General features: G+C 33.2%; 1 protein-coding gene across 1 annotated transcript in view; it reads left to right on the plus strand.

Annotated features, from left to right (window-relative positions):
• Positions 1-375: 375 nt before the first annotated feature.
• Positions 376-14,985, plus strand: part of TMPRSS11E (transmembrane serine protease 11E) — a 41,995-nt gene continuing 27,385 nt past the window's right edge. The window contains exon 1 of the mRNA XM_006916527.1: positions 376-455. Coding sequence (XP_006916589.1) covers positions 376-455 — 80 coding nt within the window. The remainder of the gene's footprint in view (positions 456-14,985) is intronic.

Raw genomic sequence — 14,985 nt, forward strand, 5'->3', positions numbered from 1 at the left:
TGAAATAACTTGCTCTCCTAACAGCAACCAGCTCCCAATATGACCAGAAAGAAAATTAGGGAGAAGAGTGGTGAAAATTAACAAACTTTTGAAGAGCCCAGTGTTCACAGGAAAAAGTTACACTTCTTTTTAAGGGAAACAGAAGGATGATTTTTTTTCTCCTCCTGAAGCCAAATGATGGAAGCCCATTGGGGGAATCATGTGTAAAGACTGCATATATATCTGCATGAGGGAGACTTGCCTCTCTTTCCTCAGCTAGATGGATGGAAGGTACTGAACACACATGTCTATCTGGAGCTGCTTTGGCAGAATACCATGGTTGAGAGTCTTCTTGGAGGAGTTAAGCATTTGCCACCTAAAGTTTGAGAGACACCTATGAACCAAAGGCAGCTGCTTATGTCTAGTCTTCAGATATTTGAAGAAGAGGAACTCACTGGAGTAGCTCACATTAACAGGTAAGAGGGACTAGAGTTCATTTTTGAGAGGGAATAAATATCCCCCTTGACCCTAACTCGGTGTCCTGTGGCTCTTGGAGGGTTCAGATGATGATCTCAGTGGCTACTATGGCTATGTGCAAAGTAGCACGGAGCAAAGGGACAGTATGGCTGCTAAGTGAGGGGAAACTACAGCTAGAGTAGTTAGGGGCAGAACTGGTGTCAGAGCCCGAAGTGGACATGGTTTCTTTCCCTGAGAAATTCCTCAATGATTACAGGGCCAGGGTAAAGCTGAATGCCATCTGAACAAAACCAAGCACATCAGCAGCACAGAGCTCTCAATAGCAGAAACTATTAGCAGTAGACAAAACTAAATCGAACAAGGAAAAGAGCTGGGACACTTTCCCACACCTACACATGGCTGATTATGTAGAGTTCTACCACCCTTATCTCCTCTTTCTGATTCCAAAACTAGAGGGGCTAACAGTGAGGAAGGAGGAGTCAGACCTCCTTCTACCTTCTCTACTCCAAGCAGCCAGCATTGAAATTTAAGCTTGTATTGAGGGGAAAAGAATATGATCCTATTTATATCAGATGCACAACTGAAGTTTTAACATTGACAAAAGTTCTAATAGCTGAAATTCGTGGAAAATGATGGCATCTATCAAAATTTCATTAAGGAATATGAAAAGGAGATTCGATACATCATGGTTGGAAGTCTTGATTGGATTAAAAATAAAACAATTTTGCATTAATCTTCCTGTTGTGAAACATTGTACAAGTAACCAAGCAATGAAAACATAATAATACAAACCGCACCAGATTTACTGAGTAAAGATACTCTAGTCTACTCTAGTCTGAAATCATAATCTCATGGGATTTTATTTAAATGTGAAATTTCATCCAGCTCCTCAGTTTTGATAAACTATTGATTCTGTCAACTGCCCCTTTGGTTTAAGAAGGTAGATTGATCTTCCCTCCATCAGCAATATATAATCTATCTCTCTAGACCTTTGCCAGGGATATGAACTCAGACTATCTCCTATTCTGTTCTCATAAAGGTCTTCTGAGAGAAGTGATAGTTGGGAAAGCTCTTCTAAGGAACATGGTACCTCTAGTATACATACTTTGAGTTCTATCTTTTTATCAAGTTAAGTCAGTGGACATATACATTCATGACCACATAAATACTCCTATAAAAATCTGTCACCAATTTCAAATTCAAAGTTATGTTCATAGGCTTCTTTAAACTTGTTATAAGAAATAGTTATATAAAATCCTCTTCTAGTTTTCAATAAAAATGTTGCTGATATTATTCAATGCATTGCTCAGTGTAACTATATATGAGAAATTTCTTCATTTAGTGGCAGGAGAATTTCTCTCTTGAAGTGTTTCTTGCCTTTTAATAATGAGAATTGTAAACTTTCTAAGTTTTCTATGTTATCCTTACTGCTAGGAAGTTCAAAGCCAAATTTGTAGCTCTATCAGAGCAAGTATGTTTAAAAAAATACATAGAACCTATTTGCGTTTGTACTTTTTCTTGAATTTTATCAATTTATTGTATATTTTAGGGAGTGTTTACTTGTAAAGTATAGATAAAAAAATTTACTTCACATCCCAGGAAGAGTCTTTTCGGGAGACTGAAAGTTGACCCCTCAACATGAAATTGACTAATCTTAAAAATATTTTTCAAAGACTGATGCAAAATTACTGTTTTAAAATTAATATAGGCCCCAAAACATTATCTTCATATACTCACTAGTTTAATAATATTAACCAGTCTGTATTGTATATACCAATAAATTATACAATAAAAATATTGTTTTAACATTGTTATTGCCTGCTAATTATAAAAACCTTATCTCTGATTTTTACTTTATATATTATTATGTACTGCAAAGTTTAGCAGAGCCTTCCAGTAATACCCAGAAAAATTAACTCCAGCATCATGAAGACAGTTATAGCAGATGCAGAATATCTTATAGAAGAATAGAGAAAACAAATCACATTTTGGTTAAGAAAATAAGACCAAGAAAAGGAAAGTCAGTGACACACAGTAATAGCTTGTTCTTCAGCAATACTTTTACATGGCCTCTTTTTGCTGAGATAGAAGCAAAGGTTAATTATGCTGATGTTCTTTGTTTTCTCAGCTTAAATAAATTAAGGTGCATGGGTAGGAGGAAATGGATTCACAAATGACAATAACTGTGTTTATCTGATAACTAGGTCATTCACTAGTTTATCTACATTGGTCAGTCTGTAATGTACAACCCAGTAAATTGACCAATAAAAGGATTGCTTTAGCATTAGAGAGACATAATTTAGGTATAATTTTGAGGGCTTCCATAAATTAATCAGACTGCCATGTATATGTATCCATGTATTAGCAGGCATAAAATAACTTGTTTCAAGCCAGGGGATATTTAAACAATGATAAAAATCATCCATGACTAGCTACACTGGCACTATACTTCTTTAGCATAATCCACGCTTATAGCCATCACATGCCTCGTTGCTATGACACTAATAAGTATAAAAAGGACGATGAAATAGTTTGTTGGCTGTTAAAAATGCCTATGGTTATGTTGGTATTTTACTAGTTATGCGATGTAACATATCTACTGTGGGTTTCAAGTCCACAAATATATTTCTTCCAACTCTGCTTTCACATTGCACAGGGAACAGGGAGGACAGACTGCTCTGATCTCGGACACAAAGAGAATGATAAATCTTTGAATAAATTTTCTTCACACCATAGTTTAGGTTAAAAGAATTGCAAAATAACATTTATGATTTCAGAAAAAGCAACAATGCAGAAAATAAATATTTGAATGAAAGACAAGGTTTTGCTCTAAGAGCCTTTTTTCTCTTAGAGATCAATTAATTTAAAAATAATTTACTTTGCTTATGTATCCTAAAACTCTAAGAGTAACTAGCAAATAAAAACCTAAATACACAAAATGCTCCATTCTATGGATAGAGTCTGAAGTTTCATTCTTCTTTTTTATTCCCCTGTCATTCTTCAAATTTCTACCGAAGTGTAAGTAATATCATGAAATTGATGACAGACTGTTAATGCTCTTTGAGTAGCCTGAATGAAGACTATTAATATAGAAAGGATGTAATTATGAAAATCTTTTGATGTCTTTAGGCTGACATTCACTTATCCTCTATTTATATAGCCTTAATCTCTGGTTTTCTGGTTTTGTATAAATTCTAGTTTATATTCATAGTTTTCAAAAATTCATTTTTGGGTGTACATAAACCTAAATATACAAGACCATAGGACCACATAAAAAATTTATTTGAGTTTGGAATCTGGATTTTAGGAAAAAAAAAAAAAAGTCCTGAAATTCTGTTAAAATGAGTCTGACAAGTCTTGGCTCAAAGTCACACTGGGGAGGAATCTGTTTTTCTTTGAAAGCAAGAGTATAATCAATATTTTCATTGAATGAGTATAAAATAGAATATAACATTATTAAGCCAGTATTAACATTTAGTTGGTGAAGATTTCGCTTTTTAAAGGCTGTAGAATAAGAACAGTTTAAACTCATAAAATGAAAGTTTTTACTTCATTATTGTTACCTCTTTATTTTTGGCTAAATTGTACTTTCAAGGGAGTAGTCAGAAAACTGTTTCTATATATTGAATAACTTCAAGTAAGTATACATGTTACTCAACAGCATTAAGTGATCTATTGGCCAGGAACAAAGAGTAGATACGATGCTCTCTCTAGGTTCCAGTATAGCGTGTACTAACTTAGAGGTTTTGGGGAGTTATTGTTAGAGAGAGATTCAATTCTTTGCAGTATAAGCCCACACTTTGCTGTGGATCCCAACTTCTACATCCGTTCAGAGAAGCCATTGGCTAGATGGATGTGTAGTAATAATAAACAGTGTTTATTTGCTTTCTTTATGGTGATTTTTAGGACTCGTCACACATACCCCATTATATCTTCCTTCCCTCCCTCCTTTCCACACATATTTTTAAGAACCCATATGTGTTAGGAATAGGGCTGCTGTCTGTTACTTATTCACAGTGGAGTTAAGACACAAGCAAACAAAAAATTCTAGTATAATAAGGTAAGTGTTATAGCATGAGAGCACAGAGGATAAACACCTAATATAGTTTATGGGGATTAGGGAAGGCAATTTAAAGATTATACCTGACACAAATACACAGATATTTGCATGTACGTCTGTGAACACATTTAAAAAAAAATACATTATTTACTTCCCAGAAATAAGACAGTAATGACTCATTGTTGGCTGATATACCTGTCTCCAGTATAATGAAGAAAATATACTGTCTCAATTGGGGGCTAATGTTTGTAAACTACTGGACTTTTCTAGATGAATGATGCCACATAATTTTAAAATATTAATGCTCTTCTAATCTCTATTGTATTTTTAACAGCTGACTTATAGTCAATACCAAAGGAAAGCTTTCATTATGTGCATGGTAGAGTGGAAGTCATGTCAAAAAAGTTTAAAAAATATGGGTGTTTGTCCTGATTTGGTGGTTCATAAACTATGGCTTAATTGTTTGCTCAAGTCATTTAACTTAATTAAACCTATTGTCTTCATTGGAAACACGAAGAGGCCAAGCAAGATGATTTTAGTTTCTTTCTAGATTTAAACATCTGATTCCTATAAATATTCTGGTTTATGTTAACATGTTTAAGTTATAATCTTAAGACAATAGCTTTTAAGTTCCCACTCCTAGAAAGTGTTTATAATTTATGTTCTCTAGCTCCCTATAAAATTTGACTTTGTCGTACTGGTTACACAAATAGTCCCGAACACACTAGCCAAGACCCGTCAGACTGGTTCTGTTTAGATCATCAGTGACTTCTTTCTTCACCTCCATCCAGCCCAGGAAGCAGCTGATAGAGCCCGAATGTACTCACTTGACTGCAGACCTCGATCTCCACAGGACTCCTTGCTGGTCAGCAATGTATTCGTGAGTTCCCTTTTTCTTTGTCTTAAGTTAGCGTCATTTAAAAATGACATAAACCACACCAAGGAATGTGAAAATCTCTGATTTATTGTTTGTTTGATATAGAAAAATGCTTTTGATATTTAACATGAAATTATGTCAAGAAATAGATTTCTATTCTTTCTATATTCATGTTTCCTGTTCTATATCCCATCGCAAAATGTTTTTCTACATATTTTTAGAAGAGTTCAATAAAAGGTAAAGGTACATTTTTTTGACAGCTGTCTTTTAGTTAGTTTTGTTTGTTTCGAGAAGATTAGAACACTTTTTTTAGCTTGGGCTTTGTTTGATTGAAAAAATACTCTTATTTTCAAAGTTATATATGATAAAAAATCTGAAATCATATAGATCCAAATTACAGTTATTTCTGTAAGTAAATAGTTAAATTTAAAAAGCACATGTTGTGAAAGAATAAGAAATAATTTAAGAAGACAATATCACTAAATTATAGTTGTATCTGGACACAATCAACTTTTTTAATAGGTAAATCATAATTATTTTAAAGTTGTTTTCTTTCAAAGTTAGAAAGTAAACAGTAACAAATTTTCAGTGTACTAGTTTGGATTCTGAAAATAATTTTATTTTCGGATTAAAATTTTATTTTCTTCGATTGATATTTTGGCATATTTTTAAAAATTAATTTCTACTTTGAGAAGAAAACAGCTTGAAAAATGTAAAACTTCCAATGGAATCTTAATAGGAAAAAACAGTCTATGTAGTTGATAGAAAGTTTTACATACTTGTTATGAGAAGTTTACTACTTTTATGCACATGTTAATGAAGAAATTAAGAGCTACAAGTATTACAAATGTAGTCAGACTTTTCCAGACTCCCTGCCTTTTGCAAGTACTTCTCTTAATCCATGATGGTTTTATGTCCCACCTTTTTAATCTGCATTATCATTAAGAACACTACCACAGAAAAGAATGCTTTTATTTAAACATATAACCTCTACCAAACTCAAGATATTAAATAGATTTCAGATTTTTCTATGCTAGATCTAAGTGAGTCTGGAATTTGTATAGAGGAGCTATAATGTAGGGGGTATTGGAGTGAATTTTTCTGCATATAGTCTCTAATTTGAAGCAAAAATTTTTAGTTTTGTTTCAGGGTAGATGGATGGTGCCTGTCAAGGAAAAATATAAAAAACAAAAAAAACACCTTTTTGATCTAAAAATTGTATAAAAAGTGGAGTACATCCATGTTTGAGTTCTAGAAAGTGTTAAGATAGTGAACGAGAGTGGAAAGGGATTAAATTTACTATGCACGTTTGCTGGAGTAAGTGTACCAACAGGAATGCTTTTATGAAAAAGGTACTATTGAAATATCTGAATATATGTAGACAATTTCTTTTTAAGGATATTGGCTCATAACTGTGAAGACATATAAGAAACAGGAGGATAGTTTTATCACATGGCATGCTTCTTCCTCTTTTGCCAAATTTCTTATAGTCCCTCCCCCACTTTACCTGTTTTAAAAGGGAACCACTATTTTAGAATTTAAGGGTAAGAAGATATTTAATCCGAGTAAACATTCTTCTTATGTTGTTATTTCTCCCAAACTCTTATTTTGTACTATTTGTTGGCATGAAAAGATCAACACATAGGTTTTATAAACACACACCCACAGTAGAAGATTTAAAAAAATGTTATCAGGAATAAGTTTATAAGGAAGGGAGTTGGGAAGAAAATAATATATTATTGGTGATGGGGCTATACGCTAACTGTATTCATCAGTAACCACTGATAAAAATTCAAGGTGAGCAGACCAAATTCATAGACATTTATATCTATACTTGTTTAGATAAATGAAGGTGAAATGAGTGTTATGCAAATTAAGCACAGTGGACAACTTTAATTTTTACTCAGTAGGGTAAGATTATCTCTCAATGTGTGGCCCATGGAGCCCCTGCATTAAATTCACTTAATTCACTTAATTAAATTCACAATGCTTATTAAAAATAGAAAAGTCCAGTTTTCATTCCAGGACTCTCTAATTGAGGCATGGAAAATGTATTTCTAAAAGTTACGCGAGGTAATTTTTATTTTCACTAAAGTTCGAGAAAAACCGATACTGCGAAAAGCCATAAAAAAAGAAAGGAACTTGTAAGATGGAAATAAATTAAAGCAGAAGTGAAGTGGGTCAGCTTTTAAAAGAGGCAGCCTTCTGTTTCATTTAAATTGGTATAATTATATCTTAATGGTAGGTACTCTCTCCCTAGTCACCTTTTTCTTCAAGGGCAAGGAGTACTCATTTATGCAACATAGTGATGATTAAGGAAGAGAGGGTAATTTCAGAAGGTATTGGAAACTGAAAGGAGGAGACTGACATGATTTGCAGTTTGTGTCAGAGAGGGTCATCTTTTTTTGGATTAAAAATCTGTTTGTTTACAGGGAAAACCTCAACATAAAACGAATCCGGCCAGATCCCCCCTGAAATTAGTCAATAGATAGTGATGCTGAAGGGCCACTCTATAGAGGGTTAGGCCCAGATTTACTATATAATTGAGCTCCAAGTGCTTGACACTGGGTCTCACTTCTCCTTCAGCTAAGATCAGTCATGGTCCATGTAACAACTTTTGGCAAGTTCTCATTGCGTTCTCATGGAAGAAAACTATCTGTTGAGCATTTATTATGTATTATACATTTTGCAAAATGCTATTATTTAATTTTAACAATACCTTGAGAAGCTCTTATTGTGATCATTCTTTTAAAAGATGAAATAACTGCAGCTCAGATTGTACATGGTTAGTAAGTGTTGTAGCTAGAATCTGACCTTGGCCTTTTGGGCTCTAAAGTCTACACGGTTTCTATTGTAACACATTGTCTATCACATGGGGGAACTAAAAGAAGAGTCTGTGGAAAGTTTTCACTGTAACAGAGAAATGGAAAACATGCACACATGCATATCCATGCGTGGAGAAAATGTGTTTATATGTATATACATACATGCCTAGGCGATGTATAGGCAAAGAAACAGATCATAGACAGATTAATATAAAATAACACACAGATATGCTGAAGGAAGAAAGATGGTGGTATAATTTTACTTTTATCGAAAGGTTTTTAAAAAACATGAAAGAATGCATGAAATGCCCTTATTTATTTTTCTTAAAACTGTATTTAAATAAGAATGTGACCTAATTTTTTCTGCACTATCTCAAAGGTGATCAGTGACTGAGAGTATAACATTTCAATTACATCATCACTATTTTATAAAAAGAACTACATTTGTTATTGTGTGAAAATCAAGTTCATTCTAGTGCAGCATTTCATGGAAAGAATTCATAAGTCTCTAGTAACTATAACTGTCCAATAGACCTTTGTTATTCTTTCATCGTTGTCTACTTTCCTCAAAAAATATGTCATCGCTTTAATATAAAGAGGGAATAAATAAAAACATTCAAGAAAAAAAGCAACATCATGTGCTTTAATATTTGCACTGAGGTTTATAAATACACCCGATGGCTTTAGTGCTTGAGAATGAAGTGAGTCCAGCAGTTGTGGATCATGTCTTCTAAGAAGGTAGATGGTGAAAGGAGTGCTTCAGCTACATTTCTTGCTTTGTCAGGGTCAGGATTTAAAAGAACTGCAGTAAGAATTTCTCAAAGCACACTCCTTTGGACATATTCTCATCAAAGATGGTGGGCGAGAACTGTGAGGAATGCTTTCGCAGTTTCAAGCATAATTTAGTAGGTTTGAAATGAGTGGATTAGAGATTAGGAAAGTTTTAAGAGGTTGAGAAAGAAAAAATGGGCTGCAGAGACACCAAGTCATGCCAGAACCTGCAAGCTCAACTTTCTCCCAGGTATAAACATCACCTGCATGGTTGGGCAATTTCTGAGATTTCTAAAATAATATTTCTGAGATGCTAGAATTAAGCTTCAGGGAATCCAAAGTATCATAGAGTCATCATTAAATTCTTATCTTGCAACATTTCATCTGAAGTTTGTCAGATGATGTCTTTTTTTCCGTGAAGCTGCAAAAGCAGATATAGAAGGATTTAGCACTATTTAAAGTCAAACTATGAGTCAGTGCAGAAGAAGATAATTGCTATTATTTGTTTCACACGTACTATGTGCCAGCTACTTTTCTAACACATCATGTGCATTAATCTTTATAACAACCTAAAGTTATATTATTATGCTCATTTTATAGATGAGGAAACTGAGGCTTAGACAAGTAACATTATTTACCCAGAGGCAATAAATGGCAGAACTGGGAATTAAGCCAGGTCTATTTCACTTTAAACCTATGCTCTTAATCACAATTTTATACCATCCTCACACAGTCTCTTTTATCTATTTAGGTGGTTCTACTACTAAAGATATTTAACTGTCTAGTGTGTTAAAGATATAAAAGTTAAATTTGCAGGAAACAATGTTATTATTCAATGGGTAATCTTCTAAATGGACCTCTGAGGTTGGTAGACAGGAAGCACTGCTGTCTGCGTTCTATAAAGTCAGGGATATAACATTCAAAGATTAGGTAATTTGCATGTGGTCATAGGAATGGGTGTGCCAGTCAATGCTAGAGATAGAATCTGTTCTCACAGTTGACCTGTATGCTGAACCCAATGTTGTCAAGTAGAAGAGTTAAATTAACATGGGTGTCTATATGACCAAGGAGATAGTATTGTGACTGTTATTACTATTACTATTTAAACTTGTATAGCAATATATGACCTTTTAAAAATTAGTCATTGTAAATTAAAACTTGTCAGGTCACATTTAGTAAAATTCAGAAGAGTACATATAGTAAAAATATATATTCATATATGCATTATATATAATATGTATGTTCTTTATACATAATTTTAACACACATTTTCTTATTTGGTATCTATCAACAACCTTGTGAGACAGACTGTTAATATTACCATAATTTTAGAAATAGGGAAACCAAATATTAGGAAGACTGAGACTTCCACATCTCTGAGTAAGCGATTGGTGGAGCTGGAGTTTGAACACACATGCTCCAATTCTATTTCTGTACTTTCTAGTACTCCCTGCTTCCTCCACTATGTCATGATTCCTGGAATCACAAGTACTCTTTTGGTTAAGCAGAGTTAACTTTCTGTGTTCTTCAAACAATTAGCTTAATCTTAGTGTCTCAACTTTCCTAATCAAGAGAATACCAGAGATAACAAATAATATATCCAAAACATTTCAAACCAATCTTTCATTCTATACAATACTTTTAAGCCATAATTAAGCACTTGGACATATATTACTGAATTCAACAGCAAAGCTAGATTTAGGCTTCATAAGTAGAGTTCTAAATCTTTACACTAAACTCTACACTTAATGGCTGACCATTGGCCTGACTTATAGCTTCTTAGAGCCAGGCAGGTCCGAAGATGAGTGTTTTTCCACATTTCCTTTACCAGTTGAATCCCTTTTGCACAAAAAGCCTAATGCAAAGCTCTGTTACATGGACCAGAGTTTCTATGGGTGGAGTGGGACTAAGGCTTTGAGACTCACCTGCTCTATCTTCTCCTTATTTCCTCAGGCACACGTGAGGAACTTGAGGGATTTTCCTACCCACTTTAAAAACAAATTAATTTCATTGTGGTTTTAATTTACATTTCTCTGATGATTAGTGACATTGAGAATCTTTTATATGTCTATTGGTCATTCGTATGATACCTGTCAGAATGGCTATCAATAAATCAACAAATAACAAGTATTAGCGAGGATGTGAAGAAAAGGGAATCCTTGTGCACTGTCGGTGGAATTTCAAATTGGTGTAGCCACTGTGAAAAACAGTACAAAGTTTCCTTAAAAAATTAAAAATAGAACTACCTATGACCCAGCAATTCCATTTCTGAGTATTTATTTGAAGAAATCCAAAACACTAATTCAGAAAGACACATGCACCTCTATGTTCATTGCAGCATTATTTATAATAGTCAGGCTATGGAAGCAACCTAAGTGCCTATGAATAGATGGTTGGATAAAGAAGAGATGATACATATATACAATGAAATTTTATTCAATTACAAAAAAGAATAAAATCTTATCATTTGTGATAAATGGATGAACCTAGAGAAATGTCAGACAAAGACAAATACCATATGATTTCACTTATATGTAGAATCTAAAGAAGCAAATAAATGAACAAACATAACAAAAACAGACTCATAGATACAGAGAGCAAACTGATGGTTGCCAAATGGGATGAGAGTTGGAGGGCTGGGTAAAAAAGGTGAAGGGATTAAGAAGTACAAATTGGTAGTTATTAAATAGTCATGGGGATATAAAATACAGCACAAAGTATATAGTCAATAATATTGTAATAACTATGTATAGTGCCAGGTGGGTACTAAACTTATTGGGGGGATCACTTCATAAATTATATAAATTTCTAACCACTGTGCTAAAACTAACATAAAATAATATCAAATGTCAACTCTAATTGAAAAAGAAAAAAATTAATATCTCCTTATGAAGGAAGAATAATGACAAAACAAACATTTGTTGAGCATTTACTGTATGCCTGGCAGGACGCCAATTGCTCTGTAAATGTTATTTTATTTAGCCCTTAGAAGAATCTTATAGTCAGGCCCTATCATTATTGTCATTTGTAGGTGGGGAGATTTAGACTTAGAGAGGGTGACTAAGTTGCTCAGAGCCGCCTAGCTGGTGAAAGTCAGAACCAGGACTAAAGTCAAGTTGTCTGATGGTCGAGCCCAGACCTTCTCCCACTAAGCAAAAAAATGAAGTCATTTACTTAAAGTCACAGAGCTTGTTACAATGAAATCATTGATGGAAACTTGATCTCCTGATTTATTAGTATTAGACATATTACTTGTATTTCAAAATCATGCTGCTAGAGAATATTAAGTAAAAATATTTTTATCATCTTCCTCATATACATAAATTATAAGAAAATTAGTAAATATGTTTTTTGATGTCCTCTTTTCCCAAAAGTAATTACCTAAAAATAGCAATTTACTTTGATCGTGACTAATCTATTTTGCATATTGTAATAGTACTAGATTTAGCTGTGAGAGGCAGTAAACCTAGGGTAAAGTGGCTTTAGTGTATGAAATGTAATTTATTTCGGTTTAATGTAAAATAAGTCTGAAAGCAGGCAGATAAGGACTGATAGGGAGGTTCACAAAGTAATTGGGAATATATGCTCCTACTATCATGCTGCCCCACCAACATGAACATATATCCTCTGAATCATGGTTCAATATGGTTACCCAAGTTCCGACTAACACATACGTATTCCAGCTGTGACATGCACACCTTGATTTTAGCCATCAGAATAGAGACTACGTTGGTCAGAACTTATTCAAATAGAGACTCCTATGGACAAGGGATGTTATTCTATTTTCCAAGTGGCTATGTGCTCAACCCAAATCCAAGATTCTATTATTAAAGAAAAAGGACAAATATTCAGGATAGGTACCTGTGAATCTCTACCACGAACATGTTAAGTTTGAATAATGACAGATATATCCTGTTGTGATGAACAGTAGGCAGGTAGATCTCTGGGTCTGAAGTTTAGACAAGTATCTGAGCTGCAGTTACAGATTTGGTAGCCATCAGCATATAGACATAAATTAAAGTTATGGACATTGGTAACTAAAAATATTTGGTTCTTTTGGATTAAATAATACTTTTATTATAATATTATGTTATTAATTTGCACAGCAAATTCTACTTTATTCTAACATGAATCTGAACATATGTCACAATGTTATTACAATGCCAATACATTAGAGTCTAATTAAGTTAAAGTGAGTATATAATAATCAATTTCACAAATCTCATGTTCCATCTAAAAGTTAAGACTCGATACTTGCATAAATTACAGTTCAACAATTGGAGCAGAAAATTCATTAATCAAGAAGTCTCACTTTTGGAAGAATAATATAAACATTAAAATAGTTCAAACATTTTCCAATTGTCTTTCATTACAAAGTTAATTCAGACAGGAAATTTTTAGATTACCTGAGGGATTCTTAGTTTGTGGCTTAGAATCTTGCCAGGGAAAAATAGCAAACTGGAGGACAGCACGGGGTCTTAACGTGTGTTTCAAGGGGCACATTTCAATTTTAAGATTCTTCAGTGGCTTATATAAACTAGATTTTATGGGTATATGGATTTTAAAATTGGCTTAGGATTCAAGTAATAAAGGAACTTCATGTCTTACTTATATGTATGATACTTGTATTATTTCTAATGACTAGTAGTCCCTTATTTTGACCATCCAAATTATTTGGCATATAGCCACCAGAAAAGTGATACATTTTAAATATTATGTTAGAGCTTATTGTTTAATAAGTGCTAAATTTAATTATAATAATATTAACTATTTCTAGGTTATGTGAGGCATGAAACACTAGCTTTGGTGAAAATTCGAGAGTATCTAGGTCATTTTAAATCCTCTTTGTTTTTTTTTAACAAATGAAGAAAATGAGAGCACATTCAACATCATACAAGTTGTGGGTTAGAGGATGCTGGAATTTGTGTGATGCTGAATATGTTCTCAGATTTCTCATCCGAAAAACTCAGGACTTAGATAAAAACACTTAGTCCTTAAATGAAAATCCTTAGGACTAAGACACTGGTCATTGGTCTTCAGGTTCAGAGATATTTCCACTGTATCATAGCAACTCTCGTAGGATATCTAGACAAAATCATGAGAAAGATTTGGTAGAAAGACATCTAACATTGCAGAAAGTCAATGAAAGTCTGTGTTATATATTAGCAGCCTCAAGCGTGTCTGTAGCTCAAGTTTTTCAATCATCTTTCTTCTGATAGACCTGCCATGACATAGTCACACATTCTCTATTAATTCTTATTTATATACTACATTTTAAAGTGTGTATAATTTTCTATGAAAAGTTGCAATGGCATTCCTTGTCAATATTTCTACTAGAAAATGCTGCATTCAAAGTTGTTTACTCAGATCATGCCAGTTTATTATCTAGAACTGGAAAGAGTTGAGAGGAAAAAAACAAGTATATTAATGGAATTAAGGGTTAAAATAGCTCAATCTATAAATTCTCTATAAACTCTATATTTAATTACTTAAAAATAATTTTGAACTTTTTGCTCCCCATCTATGTGTGATAGTAAATTTCTAGAGGTCAGGCAAAGTGTTAACTTAAACCTCAGTTTGTAATTTTCAATGCTGTACTGTATCTGGTTGGGAACTTAATAAAGAACTTGATGATAACACAGTGGAGATCAGAGACATTTTTTACTGTTGAGTTGCTACTAATACTTATATAGTATATGTATCTAGCAAAGTCTAATGATATCAGAGTCTATCTTCACAACTTTCTGTTAAAGTAGGTGGGAGGAAAGATATTATCACTAGAGTTTTATGGTTGGTTAAATTATAGGAATGATTAAGCTATGGGTTTTGCCTAAGTTAACAGTTAATGAGTGGTAGAGTTTTCTCTCATTCATAATATTTATTCAAAATTTCCTACTGTGCTAATACTACATTTATGAAAAACTTACCACTGTTATAAGCTATGTCTTTATATCTATGATTTCAATAATCACTAGATATTTTATAATGTAAAATGC

The sequence above is a fragment of the Pteropus alecto genome, unplaced genomic scaffold (genome assembly GCF_000325575.1).
Source record: "Pteropus alecto unplaced genomic scaffold, ASM32557v1 scaffold46, whole genome shotgun sequence".
Lineage (NCBI taxonomy): Eukaryota > Metazoa > Chordata > Mammalia > Chiroptera > Pteropodidae > Pteropus > Pteropus alecto.